The following is a 17,609-nucleotide window of genomic DNA, read 5'->3' on the forward strand; positions in this document are numbered from 1 at the left end:
AAAAAAAAAAAAAAAATCAAGTCTCTAATACAATTCCTCAAGATGGCCCCTTTAAGAGAGATGAGGAAGTATCCTTATGTAGACTAATGATACATTTTAGTTATGTGTGGACTTAAAATAGCTATGCATTTGGAAGCTGGATATGCAGTATGCCTGCGTTGCCAGCATTCAAGAGGCCATGGCAGCCTCTATAAAACTTAGGTCATTCTGAGTTGTATAGCAAGTCCAAGGCAGCCGTGGATATATAGTGAGACCCTGACATAAAAGAATAAGCATATATATAATATATAATATATTATATATATATATATATATATGGACTGGGGGATGGCTCAGCAGTTAAGAGCATGTATTGCTTTTCCTGAGTTTGATTCTCAACACCCACATCAAGTCTTGAAATCAGTTCTAGGGTATCAGACACCATCTCATCCTTTTTCTGCTGGTGTACACACACACACACACACACACACAAATAAAAACAGAGTTGAATCCAAAGAACAGTGAACCTTACCATCATTTAGAAAGGGCATCTTTTTTCTTTTCTTTGAGAAAGGTTCTTACTGTGTAGCCCTAGCTTTCCTGAAACTTGCAATGTAAGCCAGACTGCTCTTGAACTTGCAGAGCTTCACCCTTCCTCTACCTCTCCAATGTTGGGATTAAAGGCATGTGCTAATGAAAATTTTTACTGAACTTCAATACTGTTATCCCATAAAACAAAATCAGTAACCCCTAGATATCACCTACTGTCAGTTTATAATCAAATTTCCTGGCAGTTTTTGAAATAAAAGGGTTGTTTTTGTTTTTGTTTTTGTTTTAAGATTTATTTATTTTAAGTATATGAGTACACCGTAGCTGTACTGATGTTTGTGAGCCATCATGTGGTTTCTGGGAATGAAGGTTGCTTGGGTTGTTTTGTTTTATTTTATAGTTTTTAAGATCTATTACAATGTAGGCTTGATGAACTATAACCCTTGGGTTAAATCCAGCCTGCTGCCTGGGGTGGTGTTTGGTTTTGTTTGGTTTTGTTGTATTTTGTTTTGTTTTGTAAATAGTTTTATTGGAGCAGAAACACCTCCCTCATTTATGGATCACTGTGGCTGTGCTCATCCATTTTCTGCTGGTGTACACACATGCACATGCACCTAGCAGAGTTAGGATCAGACTGTGACTCATAGAGACAAGTATAGGCTCACCTGGCCCTTTATAGAAATGTCAGCTGTCCCCTCCCAAAGAAATTGTATTTCACACTTTCTGCTTAGACATTAATTTTTGTTGTTGTTGTTGTCTTTTTGCTCATAGCGGCACGATGGGGTGTGGGTAGGTAGTTAGGTAAGAGTTCCAAAAGGAACACTGAGGTTCTGGTAAAGGTGGGGACCCACCCGTTCCACAGTTTAAGTTGACTGTGTAGGTGTTCCTGACTTGGGGCCTTCACTCTATTTCGAGCAACCCTAAAGTACATAGTTTCTCAACTCATGTTGAGGGAGTTGGGGACTGACTCACAGGTACTGTGGACCTTATAGGCCAAGAGACCCGGCAATGCTGGAACAGAATCTTCATGTTTAAGGGGCAGTGTTCTGTGGGCATCTAAGGGATGTGTCACCTCATTCAGGGCCTGCTCTTCCCTCGCTTCAGGTTTGAGACCCTGGAGCCTGAAATGAACGCCCTGGCTGCACGGGTTACTGCTGTCAATGACATCGCTGAGCAGCTGCTGAAGGCCAGTCCCCCAGGCAAGGACCGTATCATTGGCACCCAGGAGCAGCTCAACCAAAGGTGGGCTGGGCGTGGGAGGCAGCCCCAGGGGCTGGTGTTTTTTAAAGAAGGCAGTGCAGATGGCACTTAGAGGAAGAATGTGGCAGAGTCTAGAAGGGGACTGAAGATGAGGAAAGAAACCTGACTGGAATTATGTTGGGAGAAAAGAAGTTATAAAGGAATAAAAGAGAACAGGGCAGTCCGCAGAGCCTGGGAATGATCAGAAGAGGGACGCGAAGACCAGGGCTGGGTAACCTCATGAAAGTAGAAGCAGGAGCTGTGTGCAAAGTAGGAAGAGGTTCCCAAGTCCCTGGCCAGGGCAAAGAAGCTGAGCCCTTCACATGTGACCTTGTCCCTACTTACAGGTGGCAGCAATTTAGGTCCCTGGCAGATGGCAAAAAGGCGGCTCTGACATCAGCCCTAAGCATCCAGAATTACCACCTAGAGTGCACAGAGACCCAGGCCTGGATGAGAGAGAAGACCAAGGTCATTGAGTCCACCCAGGGCCTGGGCAATGATCTAGCTGGTGTGCTGGCCCTGCAGCGGAAGTTGGCGGGTACTGAGAGAGATCTGGAAGCCATCTCTGCCCGGGTGGGTGAGCTGACCAAAGAGGCAAATGCCTTGGCTGCTGGGCACCCAGCCCAAGCTCCTGCCATCAACACCCGGCTTGGAGAGGTACAAGCAGGATGGGAAGATCTTCGGGCAACCATGAGACGGAGAGAAGAGTCCCTGGGTGAGGCTCGGCGGCTGCAGGATTTCCTGCGCAGCTTGGATGACTTCCAGGCCTGGCTAGGCCGCACACAGACCGCTGTAGCCTCTGAAGAAGGGCCAGCCACCCTTCCCGAGGCAGAAGCCCTCTTAGCCCAGCACGCAGCTCTGCGGGGAGAGGTGGAGAGAGCCCAGAGCGAGTACAGCCGCCTCAGGACCTTGGGCGAGGAGGTGACCAGAGACCAGGCTGATCCCCAGTGCCTCTTCCTCAGACAGAGGCTGGAAGCCCTTGGAACCGGCTGGGAGGAGCTGGGCCGCATGTGGGAGAGCCGGCAAGGCCGCCTAGCCCAGGCCCATGGCTTCCAGGGGTTTTTAAGAGATGCTCGCCAGGCTGAGGGCGTTCTCAGCAGCCAGGTAAGAGCCCAGAAAACAGTTCCAGGTAGGAAGAAGAGGAAAGTAGGGATCAGGGGGAAGAACAAAACAAAGTGGCAGAGGGGATGGGCATGACCAGCAAGTGGCAGAAGGGATGAGCAGTACCAGAAAGTGGCAGAGGGGATGGGCATTACCAGCATGTGGAGTAGTTGAACAAGCAAGATAGGAAGGAAGGAAGGATATATTAGAAATACGTTCTAATAACAGATTTTATATGTTATTAAAATAAAGTGGTTCCTAATGCTACAACCTTTTAGTTCAGTTTTTCAGGTTGTAGTGACCCCCCCAACCGTAAAATTATTTAGTTGCTACTGTTATGAGTTGTAATGTAAATATCTGATATGCAAGATATTTGATTTGTGACTCACTGTGGAAAACTTATTTTATTAGAATAAAATTATTTTATTAGAATAAAATAATTCTTAACAAAATCTAAATGTAAACGTAAACTGACTTTAGAAGAAATGAAAAGCCTGGCTAGTCCTGTAAATATTAAATCAATCAATAATTACAAATAAGGGGGTATTCTCAGAGGGGTAGAATCTACATGCTATGAGAAGTGAGCTTGCCATACTCTCTTCCACCCAGGAATATGTTTTGTCTCACACGGAGATGCCAGGGACACTCCAGGCAGCAGATGCAGCCATTAAAAAGCTGGAAGACTTCATGAGCACTATGGACGCCAATGGAGAGCGCATCCACGGACTCCTGGAGGCTGGACGTCAGCTGGTGTCCAAGGGCAATATTCATGCTGAGAAGATCCAAGAGAAGGCGGACTCCATCGAGAAGAGGTGTGGTGAGGATGGCGGATCTGAGGAAGCTTTAGAGGATTGATAGTTGATAGTTTATCTGTATACGGGTGAACTGATAGATGGCAGAGAGTTGAACACAGAAGACAAAGCAGGAAGATCAGAGTAGCTGTAGAGGATGAGCCAGGATCCGCAGATGGCAGACCTGGAAATCACATTTCTTGGGTGTCTTTTGGGACTCCTGAGAGAGTTTTCACATAGGAGGAAGACTGGATCTTCTAGGGAAGTTAAGGGTATGGCTTTATCCTGGGCTGTCATTACAGGCACAGAAAGAATCAGGAGGCGGTGCAGCAGCTTTTAGGACGCCTTCGGGACAACCGAGAGCAGCAGCACTTCTTGCAAGACTGTCAGGAGGTGAGGCTCAGTTCCCTAGTACTCCTGTGGCATTTCCTTGCCATTCATCCCTTACACACACAGAAGCTTTTCATGGCTTCCTCTGGAGTCTTCTGCATCTCCTGGATCAGCACCCCCTCCCCTTCCCTCTAAAATATCTCCTCCTTCATTCTTGCTTTACGCTTGTACCAGCTGAAACTCTGGATTGACGAGAAGATGCTGACAGCTCAGGATGTGTCCTATGACGAGGCTCGCAACCTGCATACCAAGTGGCAAAAACACCAGGCATTCATGGCCGAGCTGGCAGCCAACAAGGACTGGCTGGACAAAGTGGACAAGGTAACCAGTGTGGCCAGAGCCACACAACGTTTGAGCCTTTGGTGGTGCTTCTGGGCAGATCCTGGACAAAGTATAGGATGAGGGGGCCTAACTCCAGGACATGTTCTTTCCAGAGGCTCACATTGCCAAATGGGAAGTTATGGCCTGAGGATGAAGTTCTGTCAGACAGAACTTCAAGAAAACACAGTAGGCGAGAGAGCCCGTTGTGGCTTTGGTTCAATATCATAACTGTTTCTTGATCTGCAACACCATAACCCTCTACACTTGGGATCTGCAAACATTTGTAAAGGGCTGATAGGAAATGCTTCTGGCTCTGTAGGCCATATACCTGTGTTTCAGCTCCTTGTTTCTGCTGTTATAGAGACCAATGAACATGGCTGTCCTCCAATAAAACTTTATTTATTAAAACAGGCAGGGGGGCAGATTTTGTCCATCTGCCATGGTTTGACAAGTCTTGGTTTTTAATCTTGTCATACCTAGGACTTTGTCTCCCACACAGCAATGTCTCAATTGCTGGGGACAAGTAAATATTACTTCTCAGCAAATATTCCTAGAGATGGTGATGTGAGCTAGTGTGTTGCTATGTGGTTCATGGCACATCAGAAGACGTTTTTCTTCCTTCAAGAGCATAGTACCTGGGGAGAGGAGAGCAGTCTGCAGTGCTTGCATCTGCTCAGGAGGTACATGCATAGTAGTCCCCTATGCAGATCACTGAGAGGAAAGGAGGTGATGCTACCACTGGATCAGATGAAAGGGGAAAGCACTGTGGCCAGGATGTGAGATCTACACAGACAGCCAAGTCATATCCAGAGCAGAAGGCTCGTCTGGAGGCAGAAGCCTGTAACACTAGCTCCTGGGGAAGATGATGTGAGAGGATCCCAAGTTCAGTGCCATCCTGGACAATTTAGTGAGACTCTGTCACAAAATGAAAGTTAAAGCCGGGCGTGGTGGCGCACGCCTTTAATCCCAGCACTTGGGAGGTAGAGGCAGGTGGATTTCTGAGTTCGAAGCCAACCTGATCTACAAAGTGAGTTCCAGGACAGCCAGGGCTATACAGAGAAACCCTGACTCAAAAAACCAAAAAAAAGAAAAAAAGAAAAAAAAAAGTTTAAAGGGGTTGTAGCTTTGCCTAGCATTTATAAGGTTCTTTGTTCAATGCCCAGGACTGTGAAAATATCCAGAGGTAGAATACAGTGGGTGCCAAAAGGTGGGGTTCCCAAAGCCTGGACACTAAGCAGAGGTGACGGCATGCACTGGGGCCATCTGTGGACGGAAAAGAGAAAGTGAGCAAGCAGAAAGAGTAGGTTCCAGGGAAAGAGTGATGATAAGCAGAAAACCAGAAGTGTGAGGAGGGCTGGGAGCACAGAAGGTTCCTGTATGACAGAGTATGGCAAGGCTCCTGGAAGCAAAGGTAGGACAAGTGTCCTGGGCAAGATCAGAAAAAGCATGAATCACTATGCAAGGAGCGTGCTAAAGGCTTTGAAGCTGCAGCAGACAAACCAGCCTTTGATCCTCTTCATCCAACAGTCAAATAAAGGCTTGAACAAAGCGTCTGCGTTCAGGATCTCAGAAGCAGACTCTGAAACCAGAATTTTGGAGCAGTCCAACGTCAGGAGAGGTGATCCCCCAAAAACACCATAGAGGGGAGTGGGAAGATGAGACAGAAGAGAGAGTAGTCCAGACAGGATGCGTTAGGGTAGAGCATGTCCTTGGCTTGTGTGAGGCCCAGGTTCGATCCCCAGTCCCATGGAGGGGGAGAGGAGGAGATGGGCGTTTGTTTCATCATGCCAGGGTTTGCAGCAGGCTGCTGGAGCGCAGAGCTCCTGGGGCACTCTGAGAGACCACAGACCCTGACGAAGTATTACCCAGAGCACAGAGTTGCTGCGCATTCATCCATCACCCCTGCCTGCCACTGGTTGAGGGTACTTCTGACTCACCACTCATGGTTCCCGTACTCCCATAGAAACACGTCTTCAAGCTGAGAGGCTGAAGCTGGGAAGACCGTGTGAGATGTGCTTTAGTGCAAGGGGGAAGACATGAGTTAAGAAACATAAAATGACAGCAAATACTTAAAGTCTGTGTGCAACACAATAAGTAGAAGATTCCAAATGGCTTTAAAGTTTTGTTTTGTTTTTTTTATTTAGACAGGATCTTGCTGTGTAGACTAGGCTGGCATTAAACTCATTGCTTCCCACCTCAGTTTCCCAAGTGTGAAATTTCAGGCATGAGCCACCAGGCCCAGCTTGTGATGGCTTTCTAAGGGAGGGTCAAGTTGGATTGATCTTGAAACGGGAGTGGAGTGTGGTTGACAGTAAAGAGCAGTGCAGACGACTTTCAAAACCTCTGGGGGGAGAGTATTAATGAGCCTGCCTCACACAGGACATTAGAAATACCTGGTACATCTCAGCTCTCTATTGCTCAGATCCCTGGCCTGTGACCAGCCTGCAATATTCAGTTGAGTCTGATTTTGACACTTACACATCCTTTGTCTTGTCACCTAGGAAGGGCGGGAGCTGACTCTTGAAAAGCCAGAACTCAAAGTCTTAGTGTCAGAGAAGCTGGAGGACCTGCACAGGCGCTGGAATGAACTGGAGACCACTACCCAAGCCAAGGCCCGCAGTCTTTTTGATGCCAACCGGGCAGAGCTATTTGCCCAAAGCTGTTCTGCCCTGGAGAGCTGGCTGGAGAGCCTGCAGGCCCAGCTGCACTCAGATGACTATGGCAAAGACCTCACCAGTGTCAACATTCTGCTAAAGAAGCAACAGGTATGCAAGGGCCTGTGGGGAGATGAACAGTCAGACAATCAATGGAAGAGGGTACCTAGCTTTTGAAATTCAGGAGGCCTGGTAGTTGATGTATTGTAATTAAAGACTCCATTACAGTCTATAGGGCTGTGTATCAGTCAGGGAAGTCAGGAGACCGGCCACACTAATAACATGGACTGGGAAACGTTAGTTTTAACAAAAGGTATTCATTAGTAAAAGGTGTTATTACTAAAGGTGTTATCTCAGTCTGTTTTCTGTTGCTACAATAAAATACTAGAGATGATTTATTTTTTAAAAAAGTTTATTTTGGCTTGCAGTTTTGGAGGTATAAGGGTGTAGTACCAGTATCTGCTCGGTTTCTGATGTGTTGTAAGATGACAGAAGAATAGAATGGAAATTAGCTCATGTGAAAGAGACAAAACCCAAGAGGCAGCCTCACTTTACAACCTGTTCTTGTAACTAATCCAGTCTCGTGGGAACTACATAAATCCCTTCAATGGTCCACTCATCTTGTAAAGGCCCTCTACTGTCTGTCAACACTTTACTTTGAGGTCCAGATTTCAGCATAAATTTTGGAGGAAACAAATTACAACTTAACCCAGAGCAAGTCTAAAAAGAATTTTACAGTTGGTGTCAGAAAACCTTTTCTCTGTAAAGAGACAATAGGGCCAGCAACAGCTGTGTGTGTAAAAATGCTTATCACCAAACCTGACTGAGTTCAGTCCCTAGAACCTGCATGGTAGGAAAGAAACCCATATACACCCACACATTAATAAAATCCATATTAAGAAATTCAGCAGAGCTAAATGATAAATGCTTTGCATTTTGTAGGTTATATGATCTGTCACAGCAATTCAACTTTGTCTTTATTATAAATAATGAATGAGTGAATGCACAATACTACGAAAAATGGAACTGTGCGTCAATATACTTGATTTAGTAAATTGGCTGTATTTGCTGATTCCCTGACCCTAAGAATCCTGGAATAGCAGGATTCCTTTCCCTGGAGGGGAAAGAGCCACTAGATCCCTTGTACTCTGATGTTAGTGATAAAGCCCAAGCAAAAAGCTAAGCATGCCTGCTCAGGTGTTTGTGTGCTTTTCCTCTAGCGCCCTCTTCTGACAAGGCTGGCGTTGTGCCAGCTTGGAAAAAATGCTTATGGGGGGGTGTGGTTGAGCATGTCAAAGAAGGCTAAAGTGGATTTGTGACTGAGAGACAATGAGTTCATAATATGCACAGTTGTCACATAGTCCTGGCATTTTTATTTTAAAAAAATTGTGTGTGTGTGTGTGTGTGTGTGTATAAGTTTGTGACTGAACTACCCAGACCATAAGAGGCTGTTCTTCCTGTGGGGAGGCCCCAGGAATCAGAAATCATGGCTGGTTTGATACAGGCTTATGTCTTAGGAGTTGAGATAGAAATGTGCACTGATCTCTCTTATCTCCTTATGTTTGCAGATGCTGGAACGAGAGATGGCTGTGAGAGAGAAGGAGGTAGAGGCAATCCAGGCCCAGGCCAAGGCCCTGGCCCAGGAAGACCAGAGTGCAGGGGAGGTAGAAAGGACCTCAAGGGCTGTGGAGGAGAAGTTCAGGGCCTTGTGTCAACCCATGAAGGAACGCTGCCAGCGCCTGCATGCCTCCCGAGAGCAGCACCAGTTCCACCGGGATGTGGAGGATGAGATAGTGAGTCATGGGTATGGACTGGCAAGCTGCTCAGCTGTGTGGCTCTCGGGCCCACTTCCTGGGCACTGAGGAAGTGCGGCAGGAAGTGGCCTGCCCCCTGTAAGGATGTTCATGGATGTTCTGCAAGGCCCCCTACCCTAGAATGAGATGGCTATTTTTTACATACACAGTTGTAGCCGTAGGTAGCTCCTCTCTGCGGCTCCATTAACCCTTTCTTTCTCTCCAGTTGTGGGTGACTGAGCGGCTTCCCATGGCCAGCTCTCTGGAACATGGCAAGGACTTGCCCAGCGTCCAGCTTCTCATGAAGAAAAACCAGGTGAGGCAGTGGGCAAGGGTGAAAACAAACTTCCCAAGAGCATCTTCTACTCAGACCTTTGGTTTTTCCCGTGTTTTGTGGTGATGGGAGGTGGAGAGTGAGTGCTGTTGATTGGAGATAAGGCCTTACTATGTATCTTTGGCTGGCTTTGAACTCTAAGAGATCCACTTCTATCTGCTGGGATTAATGGTGCATGTATGCTACCATGTCCGGCTCCTTTGTTTTGCCCTATGATAGCATGTCTGTGGCATTATCTTGTTATAGCCTTAGACTTGGTGATTTCTCTTCCCCTCGCTCGGGAGAGTGGTCTCTGTTGGTAGGAAAGCATGAGAATTGAAGGGGTATCACATTGTATCCCCACAACCACCACTGTCCCCCTCCCGAGTCTTGACAAAGAGTCTTCCAGAGGATTCAGAAAAGAGAAGAATGTAGGAAGGGCTGGAGGGCTCAAGATGGAGCAGGTAGGTCCAAGGGGATATAGGCTTGCAGTTCCTTATGCAAGCCTTTCAGTGTATCTTCTGTTGCTCTGGGCAGACCCTGCAGAAGGAGATCCAGGGCCATGAGCCCCGGATTGCAGACCTCAAAGAGAGGCAGCGCACTCTGGGAACAGCAGCAGCAGGTCCAGAGCTGGCTGAGCTCCAAGAAATGTGGAAACGCCTGAGCCACGAGCTGGAGCTTCGGGGTAAGCGGCTGGAGGAAGCCCTTCGAGCCCAGCAATTCTATCGTGATGCTGCAGAGGCCGAGGCCTGGATGGGTGAGCAGGAGTTACACATGATGGGCCAGGAAAAGGCCAAGGTGAGAATCAGAGCAATGGCTGGTTTGTGCGGCCAGTTCTTCTGCCCCTGGCCCCTGCTGCCTGATATTCAATTTCCCCTCTCCCAGGATGAGCTGAGTGCCCAGGCAGAAGTGAAGAAGCATCAGGTATTAGAACAAGCCCTTGCTGACTATGCCCAGACCATCAAACAACTAGCAGCCAGCAGTCAAGATATGATTGACCATGAACATCCAGAGAGGTGAGTGTGTGAGTATCACGAGCCTGGAGCCTGGACCCTGGAGGAGAGGAGGGCTGGTTCTGGGAAAGTAGGGGTTGTGACATCTTCTGAACTATGTCCATACAGAATAGAAAGTTGGGAGAAGCAGGGACTTGGCAAGCAGTTAGCAGACAGAGCAGTTAGGTGACATGGAACAAGCCATTCTCTCTACCTCTGCAGCACAAGGTTAACAATACGCCAAGCCCAGGTGGACAAGCTGTACGCCAGCCTAAAGGAGCTGGCAGGAGAGCGGCGTGAGCGCCTGCAGGAGCACCTCCGGCTGTGCCAGCTCCGCAGAGAGCTGGATGACCTGGAACAGTGGATACAGGAGCGTGAAGTCGTGGCAGCCTCCCATGAACTGGGCCAGGACTATGAGCATGTGACTGTAAGTGCCTGCAGATCAGCACCAGGAAGGATCAGGGCCCACAGGGAGACCAAAGTGTTGGCCCAGGCAGAATGATGAAGGTGGGGACAAAGAGCCAGCATAGGTGGGTTTTGAGTTATCCAACTTGAGCAGTTGTGCAGAAAGAGGGGCACGGGGATGCCGTAGGTGAGGATAAAAATGAAATGGCTACTCTTTCCCAACAGGCCTCAACAAAAGGGGAGAGCTTCAGACTCCCTGCTGTGGTTGGGGGTTAGGGTCCTCTGGTGCAGAGATCTAGCCCATAGTTAGGGTGTCCTTGTTAAGGGCTATAGGTTTGGGTTATCTCTAGGTACCTTTTGTAGGATGTCAGGTGCCATATAGGACTGTGGTATTATGTCACCCTAGCCATTTTAGTTAACATTTGCACCCCGGTGAAATTCCCCAGTGATGCATTTCTCAGGTTGTGTCCTTACTGTTAAGCAACTCACAAGTGTAAATTTAAAGCTGCCATGACTGCTCACTGACCAGTGGGTTCTCAAGAAGTGACTGCTCCTTGAGGTGGGGACCTCACACAGAAGGTCTCATCTCTGTCTCTACAGATGCTTCGGGACAAATTCCGAGAGTTCTCCAGGGACACCAGCGCCATTGGCCAGGAGCGTGTAGACAGTGCCAATGCACTGGCCAATGGGCTCATTGCTGGGGGCCATGCTGCACGGGCCACTGTGGCCGAGTGGAAGGACAGTCTCAATGAGGCCTGGGCTGACCTGCTGGAGCTGCTGGACACAAGAGGTCAGGTGCTGGCTGCTGCATATGAGCTGCAGCGCTTTCTGCATGGAGCCCGCCAAGCCCTGGCACGGGTACAGCACAAGCAGCAGCAGCTTCCAGACGGGACCGGCCGTGACCTCAATGCTGCTGAGGCCCTGCAGCGCTGGCACTGTGCCTATGAGCATGACATCCAAGCCCTCAGCACTCAGGTCTGACCCCAGATGAACGAGTCGGGAAGGAAAGGCCAAGAGGAAACTATTTGGTGGGATATTGGAGGGGGGTCTTGTGTGCTAGGGAAGGTCTCTGAGAACCTGGGGGGAAGATGGCACCCCTGAAGGAGCATTTGAAGATGAGGTTAAAATCACTCCAGAAATTTATCTCCGGCCGATGGATATCAGCTATCACACTCAGGATTTCTTTTATAGCATGTGTGCACACACATGTCACAATATATGTGGAGGTCAGAGGACAACGTTTAAGAGGCGATTCTATCCTTGAACTTTAGGTTCTGGTCATCGGGCCTGAGTGAGTGCTTTTTACATACTGAGGCATCTCCTTGGCTAAGTTCACTCTTTTAATGAGGACCCACAACTTCTTCAAATGGTTCCAGTGGCTGCAAGATCCTTCATGCTATGACAAAACCCACCTGTTTTGATGCCATTCAGGCCAGAATTCTTGATTCCTAAGTTTAACACAGATCACTCTTTCAACCTCATATGACCAGTCAGCCCCAACCCGAATCTACTCTGTAGGCTGCACATCTCGTTCTAGTGATTTTCAGTGTCCCTTATACCTTGGGTAGAACAACTCAACTTGATTTTAGAGCCCTATATCCAGGACTAGGCCTGAACCCTAGATGAGGTTCGGCAGGACAAATGGTGGTAGGTACGGCTCTGAACCTTGGTTCCTCCTATCACAACTTTGGCTGGTGGGACAGACAGGAAGTAGAAAGCCATGTGGGAAGAGAAAGACTTCAGCTCTGTTGTCTCCCAGCTCTGCCTGACTCAGACCTGGATTCCTACCTTCAGGTCCAGCAAGTTCAAGATGATGGCCAAAGGCTACAAAAGGCCTATGCTGGAGACAAGGCCGAGGAAATTGGCCGTCACATGCAGGCAGTGGCTGAGGCCTGGGCCCAGCTCCAGGGAAGTTCTGCTGCCCGCCGTCAGCTGTTACTGGATACCACGGACAAATTCCGATTCTTTAAGGCTGTCCGGGAGTTGATGCTATGGATGGATGGGATTAACCTGCAGATGGATGCCCAGGAGCGGCCCCGGTGAGACCCACAGTGCCTGGAGTCCTTCACAGGTTGTGCGATGTTGCTGGTGGCTGTGGTGGGGCTGGGACAGCCTGTAATACCACCTTTGTCTTGGCCCAGGGATGTGTCCTCTGCAGATTTAGTCATCAAAAACCAACAAGGAATCAAAGCAGAGATAGAGGCCAGAGCAGACAGGTTCTCCTCCTGCATTGACATGGGGCAGGAGCTGCTGGCCCGGAGCCACTATGCGGCAGAGGAGGTAGGCGAGACCTGGAGAGAATCTGGCGAGCTACACCTAACAGGGCCCATTCCTGTCATTTCTTTTTCTGTTCATTTTGTGAATTATTGCTTGCTTGCTTAAGACAGGGACTCAGCATGTAGCTCAGGCTTGTAACGGTTCTCTTGCTCTATCCTGCCAAGTGCTGGGCTACAGGTATGCACCACCATGCCCAGCTTTGACATTGCCCATTTTCTGCTTTTTGTCATTCTCTGTTAGCAAGAATTCTTTCACTTTCTCTTCTCAATGCTGTCCATAGATTTCTAAAATCTCACTTCTCCCAGGACTGTTTTCCTCACCTCTTGACATTAAAAATCATTGCTGTATTTTGGTGGGTCCCAGGGATCGTGGGAAAGCTCCATTAGGTCCTAAGTCATGCCTCCTTTCCCTACTCAGATCTCAGAGAAGCTGTCCCAGCTACAGTCCCGGCGCCAGGAGACAGCTGACAAGTGGCAGGAGAAGATGGACTGGCTACAGCTTGGTGAGCCACTGTGGAATTGCCACGGGAGGGAGGGGCCTTGTGAGGGAACACCTGGGCATTGCCTGTATGTGGTAGCCACGATGCATGATCCCAGGAACTCTGGGTGTGGAATCCCAGGATTCTACACTTGGTACGTCCTGACAGTGCTCTGGAACAGTTCTGGTCTCTGTCCCTGTATTTGAGGTTGATCTGCCCGATGCCATTTTGCACTCTAACCTTCCATCTTTCTATGACCCCTACCCTAATCGTGGCAGTTTTGGAGGTGCTTGTGTTTGGGAGAGATGCAGGGATGGCAGAGGCCTGGCTATGCAGTCAGGAGCCATTGGTGCGAAGTGCAGAACTGGGTTGCACTGTGGATGAAGTAGAGAGCCTCATCAAGCGACATGAAGCCTTTCAGAAGTCAGCCGTGGCCTGGGAAGAGCGTTTCAGTGCGCTGGAGAAGCTTACTGCGGTGAGAACTGTGGCACCTCAGAGGTGCCCAACTCCACTGCTGCCCCATTTCTTCCCTTCCCACCGCACTGCTTCTCTCTCTGCATGTGAGCTTAGAGTGATCTTCTGTTCCATGACCTCAGATGTCAGCCTGCAGGCCAGAGATCCCTCTGCTTCCGGCTCTAACTCTTTAGATAGAGTCTCTTGTCCATCTTTCCTGCTTTATTGGGCTAGAGGTGAGACACTGCAGCTTTTCACCTCACCCTGATGCTTGCTGACCTCAGCATTTCTTAACAGCTGGAAGAGCGGGAGAATGAGCGGAAAAGGAAGCGGGAGGAGGAGGAACGGAGGAAACAGCCTCCTACTTCAGAGCCCATGGCTAGTCAGCCCGAAGGGAGTCTGGTAGATGGCCAGAGAGTTTCTGACACTGCCTGGGATGGGTAAGAGCTAGATATCTGTACCAGAATGCTGAAGCTAAGCCCAAGAAAGCCACTGACCGGTTAATTAATCTATGTCACATATGATTATTCTAGGACCCAGTCAAAATTGCCACCATCCACACAAGCACCCAGTGTTAATGGGGTCTGCACAGACACCGAGTCCTCACAGGTAATTTCATGTCCCTGGACGTCTCTTTCAACCCAGCCAGCCCCCAGATCCTCACAACTACTTGTCTTTGCAGCCCCTGTTGGAACAGCAGCGACTTGAACAGAGCAATGTCCCCGAAGGGCCTGTGAGTCTCCCTAGAGGGCTCAGTGTGGGTGCCTGGGAGACGAAGGGTCAAAAAAAGTGGGTGGGGGGCTGGAGAGATGGCTCAGTGGTTAAGAGCACTGACTGCTCTTCCAAAGGTCCTGAGTTCAAATCCCAGCAACCACATGATGGCTCACAACCATCCGTAATGAAATCTGATGCCCTCTTCTGGTGGTTCTGAAGTCAGCTACAGTGTACTTAAGATATAATAAATAAATAAATCTTAAAAAAAAAAAAAAAAAAGTGAGTAGGAATCCTGGGTATGAGGTTCAACAGAAGTTTGGGCTGGGAGACCAGCTCTTGGCTGTAGAACCTCCTCATTCCAAGGAAGGTACCGTCCATGTCATCTTTTAGCAGTGACATTGTTTTCCCCACAGGGATCTGGCACAGGAGACGAGTCCAGTGGGCCCCGGGGAGAGAGGCAGACCCTGCCCCGGGGCCCTGCTCCTTCTCCAATGCCCCAGAGCAGATCATCTGAATCAGCTCATGGTGCCACCCTGCCCACACGAGGTCCTGAGCTCTCTGCTCAAGAACAGATGGAAGGGATGCTGTGCCGCAAACAAGAAATGGAAGCCTTCAACAAGAAAGCTGCCAACAGGTATCAACCCTGGCTGTGCAGAGCCTGTGACCTCTTGGGTTTCTGCTTCTGAAGAGGGTTTCCTGGAAACTTCCTAGACAAAGAGGGGGGCACTTTATAGGAGTTTGTCCTTTGAGAAAGTGACTCCAGGGATGGCCACAAGTGACCCAAAGATAGGAGTTCCTCAGTGCCTATGTTACAGGTCCCCCAAAGGCTTGCCTACCAGGTTTCTGACCCTGACATATCTTCCCCCAGGTCCTGGCAGAATGTGTACTGTGTACTTCGGCGTGGGAGCCTTGGCTTTTACAAGGATGCCAGGGCAGCTAGTGCAGGAGTGCCCTACCATGGAGAAGTGCCTGTCAGCCTGGCCAGGGCCCAGGGCAGTGTGGCCTTTGATTATCGGAAACGCAAACATGTCTTCAAGCTGGGGTAGGAACCTGGGCTACTCTTGGGTTGGAATGGAAGGAGTCAGAAATAAGCAAGGTGCAGAGAGAAGGAAGTCACTTGGAGAGAGCACATGAACAGAGCTGCCATGCTAGGAGCTTGGGTATATTTGTAGGTAGAAGACAGTGGAGGTTCTGGATCCTGAATCATAGTAAGAATGGAGGAACTAAAACAAAGGCTGAGAAGTTATCTAGCATGGGAGATGTGACGGCAGGATGCTGGCTACTCCAGCTTCCAGGGGCCTGCCAAGTGCCAGCAAAAGCCTACATAGCCTCAGTTGGAAAGGGGCTTACCCGGGCCCTCTGTGGTCTATTAGAAAGAATTTGCTATTGCACTTGTGCAGAATTCTGAAACTATGAAGAATGTATAAAATATAATCTGACCTTGAGGGCTGTGTCCTCCAAGTCAATCCAGTCCTGGGAGAATTCTGAGCTCACAGCACCACTGACATGCCAAATATAGGATCTTAGCTCTCCCTGTACCCTCTCTCCCAACAGTTTACAGGATGGCAAAGAATTCCTGTTCCAGGCCAAGGACGAGGTGAGCCTTCCCCTGCCCCACTGTGCTATCTCTCCTTGCCAGCACTGGGTTTTATGAGACAGGGTCTTCTCACTCTGTAGACTTGGTTCCTACTCCAGAGTGGCCTTGAACTCATACCAATTCTCCTACCTCAGTCTCCTGAGTTTGGAGACATGTGCCACCATGACCAACTGATGCTCCCCATTCTAATGAGGTCTTTTTTCTCTTTCTAAAATGAAAACCTCACTCTCTTTTTCTATCTCCTCCTATCATATTTCCCCTCTGTCTGCTACAGGCTGCCCCAAGTCAAAGTCTTTGTGTATGAGCTGATGTCTTCCTGTCCCCTGCAGGCAGAGATGAGCTCATGGCTGAGAGTGGTGAATGCAGCCATTGCCACTGCATCCTCTGCCCCTGGAGAGTCAGAAGAGCCAGTGGCACCCAGTGCCAGCCGGGGTCTGACCAGGGCCATGACCATGCCCCCAGTGTCACAGCCTGAGGGCTCCATCGTGCTTCGAAGCAAGGATGGCAGAGAAAGAGAGCGAGAAAAACGATTCAGCTTCTTTAAGAAGAACAAGTAGTCGGGGCAAGACTCCCAGGCCAGCTCCCTCCCTCTGTTCAGAAAACTGCCAGGGCCTGTCGACAGAGACCACCCTCTTGGCAGGACAACTGCCTGCTGCTAGGGTCTGCTGCTAAGGTCAACCCATCACCAGGAACTGTCACTGGGGACAAACGAGTGTTCCCACAACCTTCTCTTCTGCTATTTAATTCAACTGGTGGTGGGACCCAGGCTACCCCTAATACCACCCATTCCCACCTTGTCACCTCTTCCCAAGCCTTATACCTACACCCACCCACCCCCACCATGGTGCAGATAGTGCCACCCTCAACGTGGGCTACGTGGGAACGATTGTCCCTGCCTCAGGGTCATTGTGCCACCACAGCTAGGGTGTGCCATCCACCATTCAGTTCTTTGCCTCTGGGATCAGCCAGGACCCTCAGAGCTGAAGCAGGCAGGACCTGAGGGCAGGAGCGCCAGATGATGAAGTCGGAGGCGCTGAAGCCTTCCCTGCCTATCCTGCCTCACCCCCTGACTCAAGGGGCTGCTTGTTTCCAGCCACTCTAGGTGGCTCCCAAGTGTGAGTTGTTCAGGAGTAGCCACATCCTTGAGTCTATCCAAGGAGGTGATTAAACCGCTCGGCTTCTCTCACTGCCTCTTGGTGTTGTTGCTTTCCTGACCATAGCCTCTCCTGTTTTGGTCTCCTGCATGTCAGATACCCACTGTACGCCCAGCTTCTGAGCCCCCACAATCTGTGTGATCCTGAGAGCCTCCCTGCCCAGTCTCCCCATGATAGTGATGTTTCACTGCGCCAACCTATGCTAAGTCTCTGTTTAAACCAAAGACATCCACTGTGGGTTGGGCTGATGATAATCAACAGTATTCATGTTCAAAGGAAGCCAGTCACTCTCCCTGGTACAGAGTTTTCTTTTTTGTTAAATTTCCTGCCATGCTGGGGGTGATATCCTGGGCCTTGCACATGCAAGGCAAGTACTCTACCACTAAACTACACTCAGCCCCCATAACTT

General features: G+C 49.2%; 1 protein-coding gene across 4 annotated transcripts in view; it reads left to right on the forward strand.

Moving 5' to 3' along the window:
- Sptbn2 (spectrin beta, non-erythrocytic 2) overlaps positions 1-17,237 on the forward strand; it is a 41,800-nt gene extending 24,563 nt beyond the window's left edge. For all 4 annotated transcript variants that reach the window (XM_029545081.1, XM_021208064.2, XM_029545089.1 and 1 more), the window contains 23 exons: positions 1,633-1,770; positions 2,115-2,871; positions 3,478-3,680; positions 3,962-4,052; positions 4,224-4,370; positions 6,872-7,135; positions 8,593-8,817; positions 9,044-9,133; positions 9,668-9,928; positions 10,016-10,146; positions 10,345-10,549; positions 11,128-11,502; positions 12,322-12,566; positions 12,669-12,807; positions 13,222-13,306; positions 13,561-13,757; positions 14,033-14,175; positions 14,269-14,344; positions 14,418-14,468; positions 14,863-15,083; positions 15,318-15,491; positions 16,004-16,046; positions 16,376-17,237. In XM_029545081.1, the coding sequence (XP_029400941.1) occupies positions 1,633-1,770; positions 2,115-2,871; positions 3,478-3,680; positions 3,962-4,052; positions 4,224-4,370; positions 6,872-7,135; positions 8,593-8,817; positions 9,044-9,133; positions 9,668-9,928; positions 10,016-10,146; positions 10,345-10,549; positions 11,128-11,502; positions 12,322-12,566; positions 12,669-12,807; positions 13,222-13,306; positions 13,561-13,757; positions 14,033-14,175; positions 14,269-14,344; positions 14,418-14,468; positions 14,863-15,083; positions 15,318-15,491; positions 16,004-16,046; positions 16,376-16,603 (4,489 nt within the window). In that variant the 3' untranslated portion in view covers positions 16,604-17,237. The remainder of the gene's footprint in view (positions 1-1,632; positions 1,771-2,114; positions 2,872-3,477; positions 3,681-3,961; positions 4,053-4,223; positions 4,371-6,871; positions 7,136-8,592; positions 8,818-9,043; positions 9,134-9,667; positions 9,929-10,015; positions 10,147-10,344; positions 10,550-11,127; positions 11,503-12,321; positions 12,567-12,668; positions 12,808-13,221; positions 13,307-13,560; positions 13,758-14,032; positions 14,176-14,268; positions 14,345-14,417; positions 14,469-14,862; positions 15,084-15,317; positions 15,492-16,003; positions 16,047-16,375) is intronic.
- Positions 17,238-17,609: the final 372 nt, after the last annotated feature.

This window comes from Mus pahari, chromosome 1 (assembly GCF_900095145.1).
Source record: "Mus pahari chromosome 1, PAHARI_EIJ_v1.1, whole genome shotgun sequence".
In the NCBI taxonomy this organism is placed as follows: domain Eukaryota; kingdom Metazoa; phylum Chordata; class Mammalia; order Rodentia; family Muridae; genus Mus; species Mus pahari.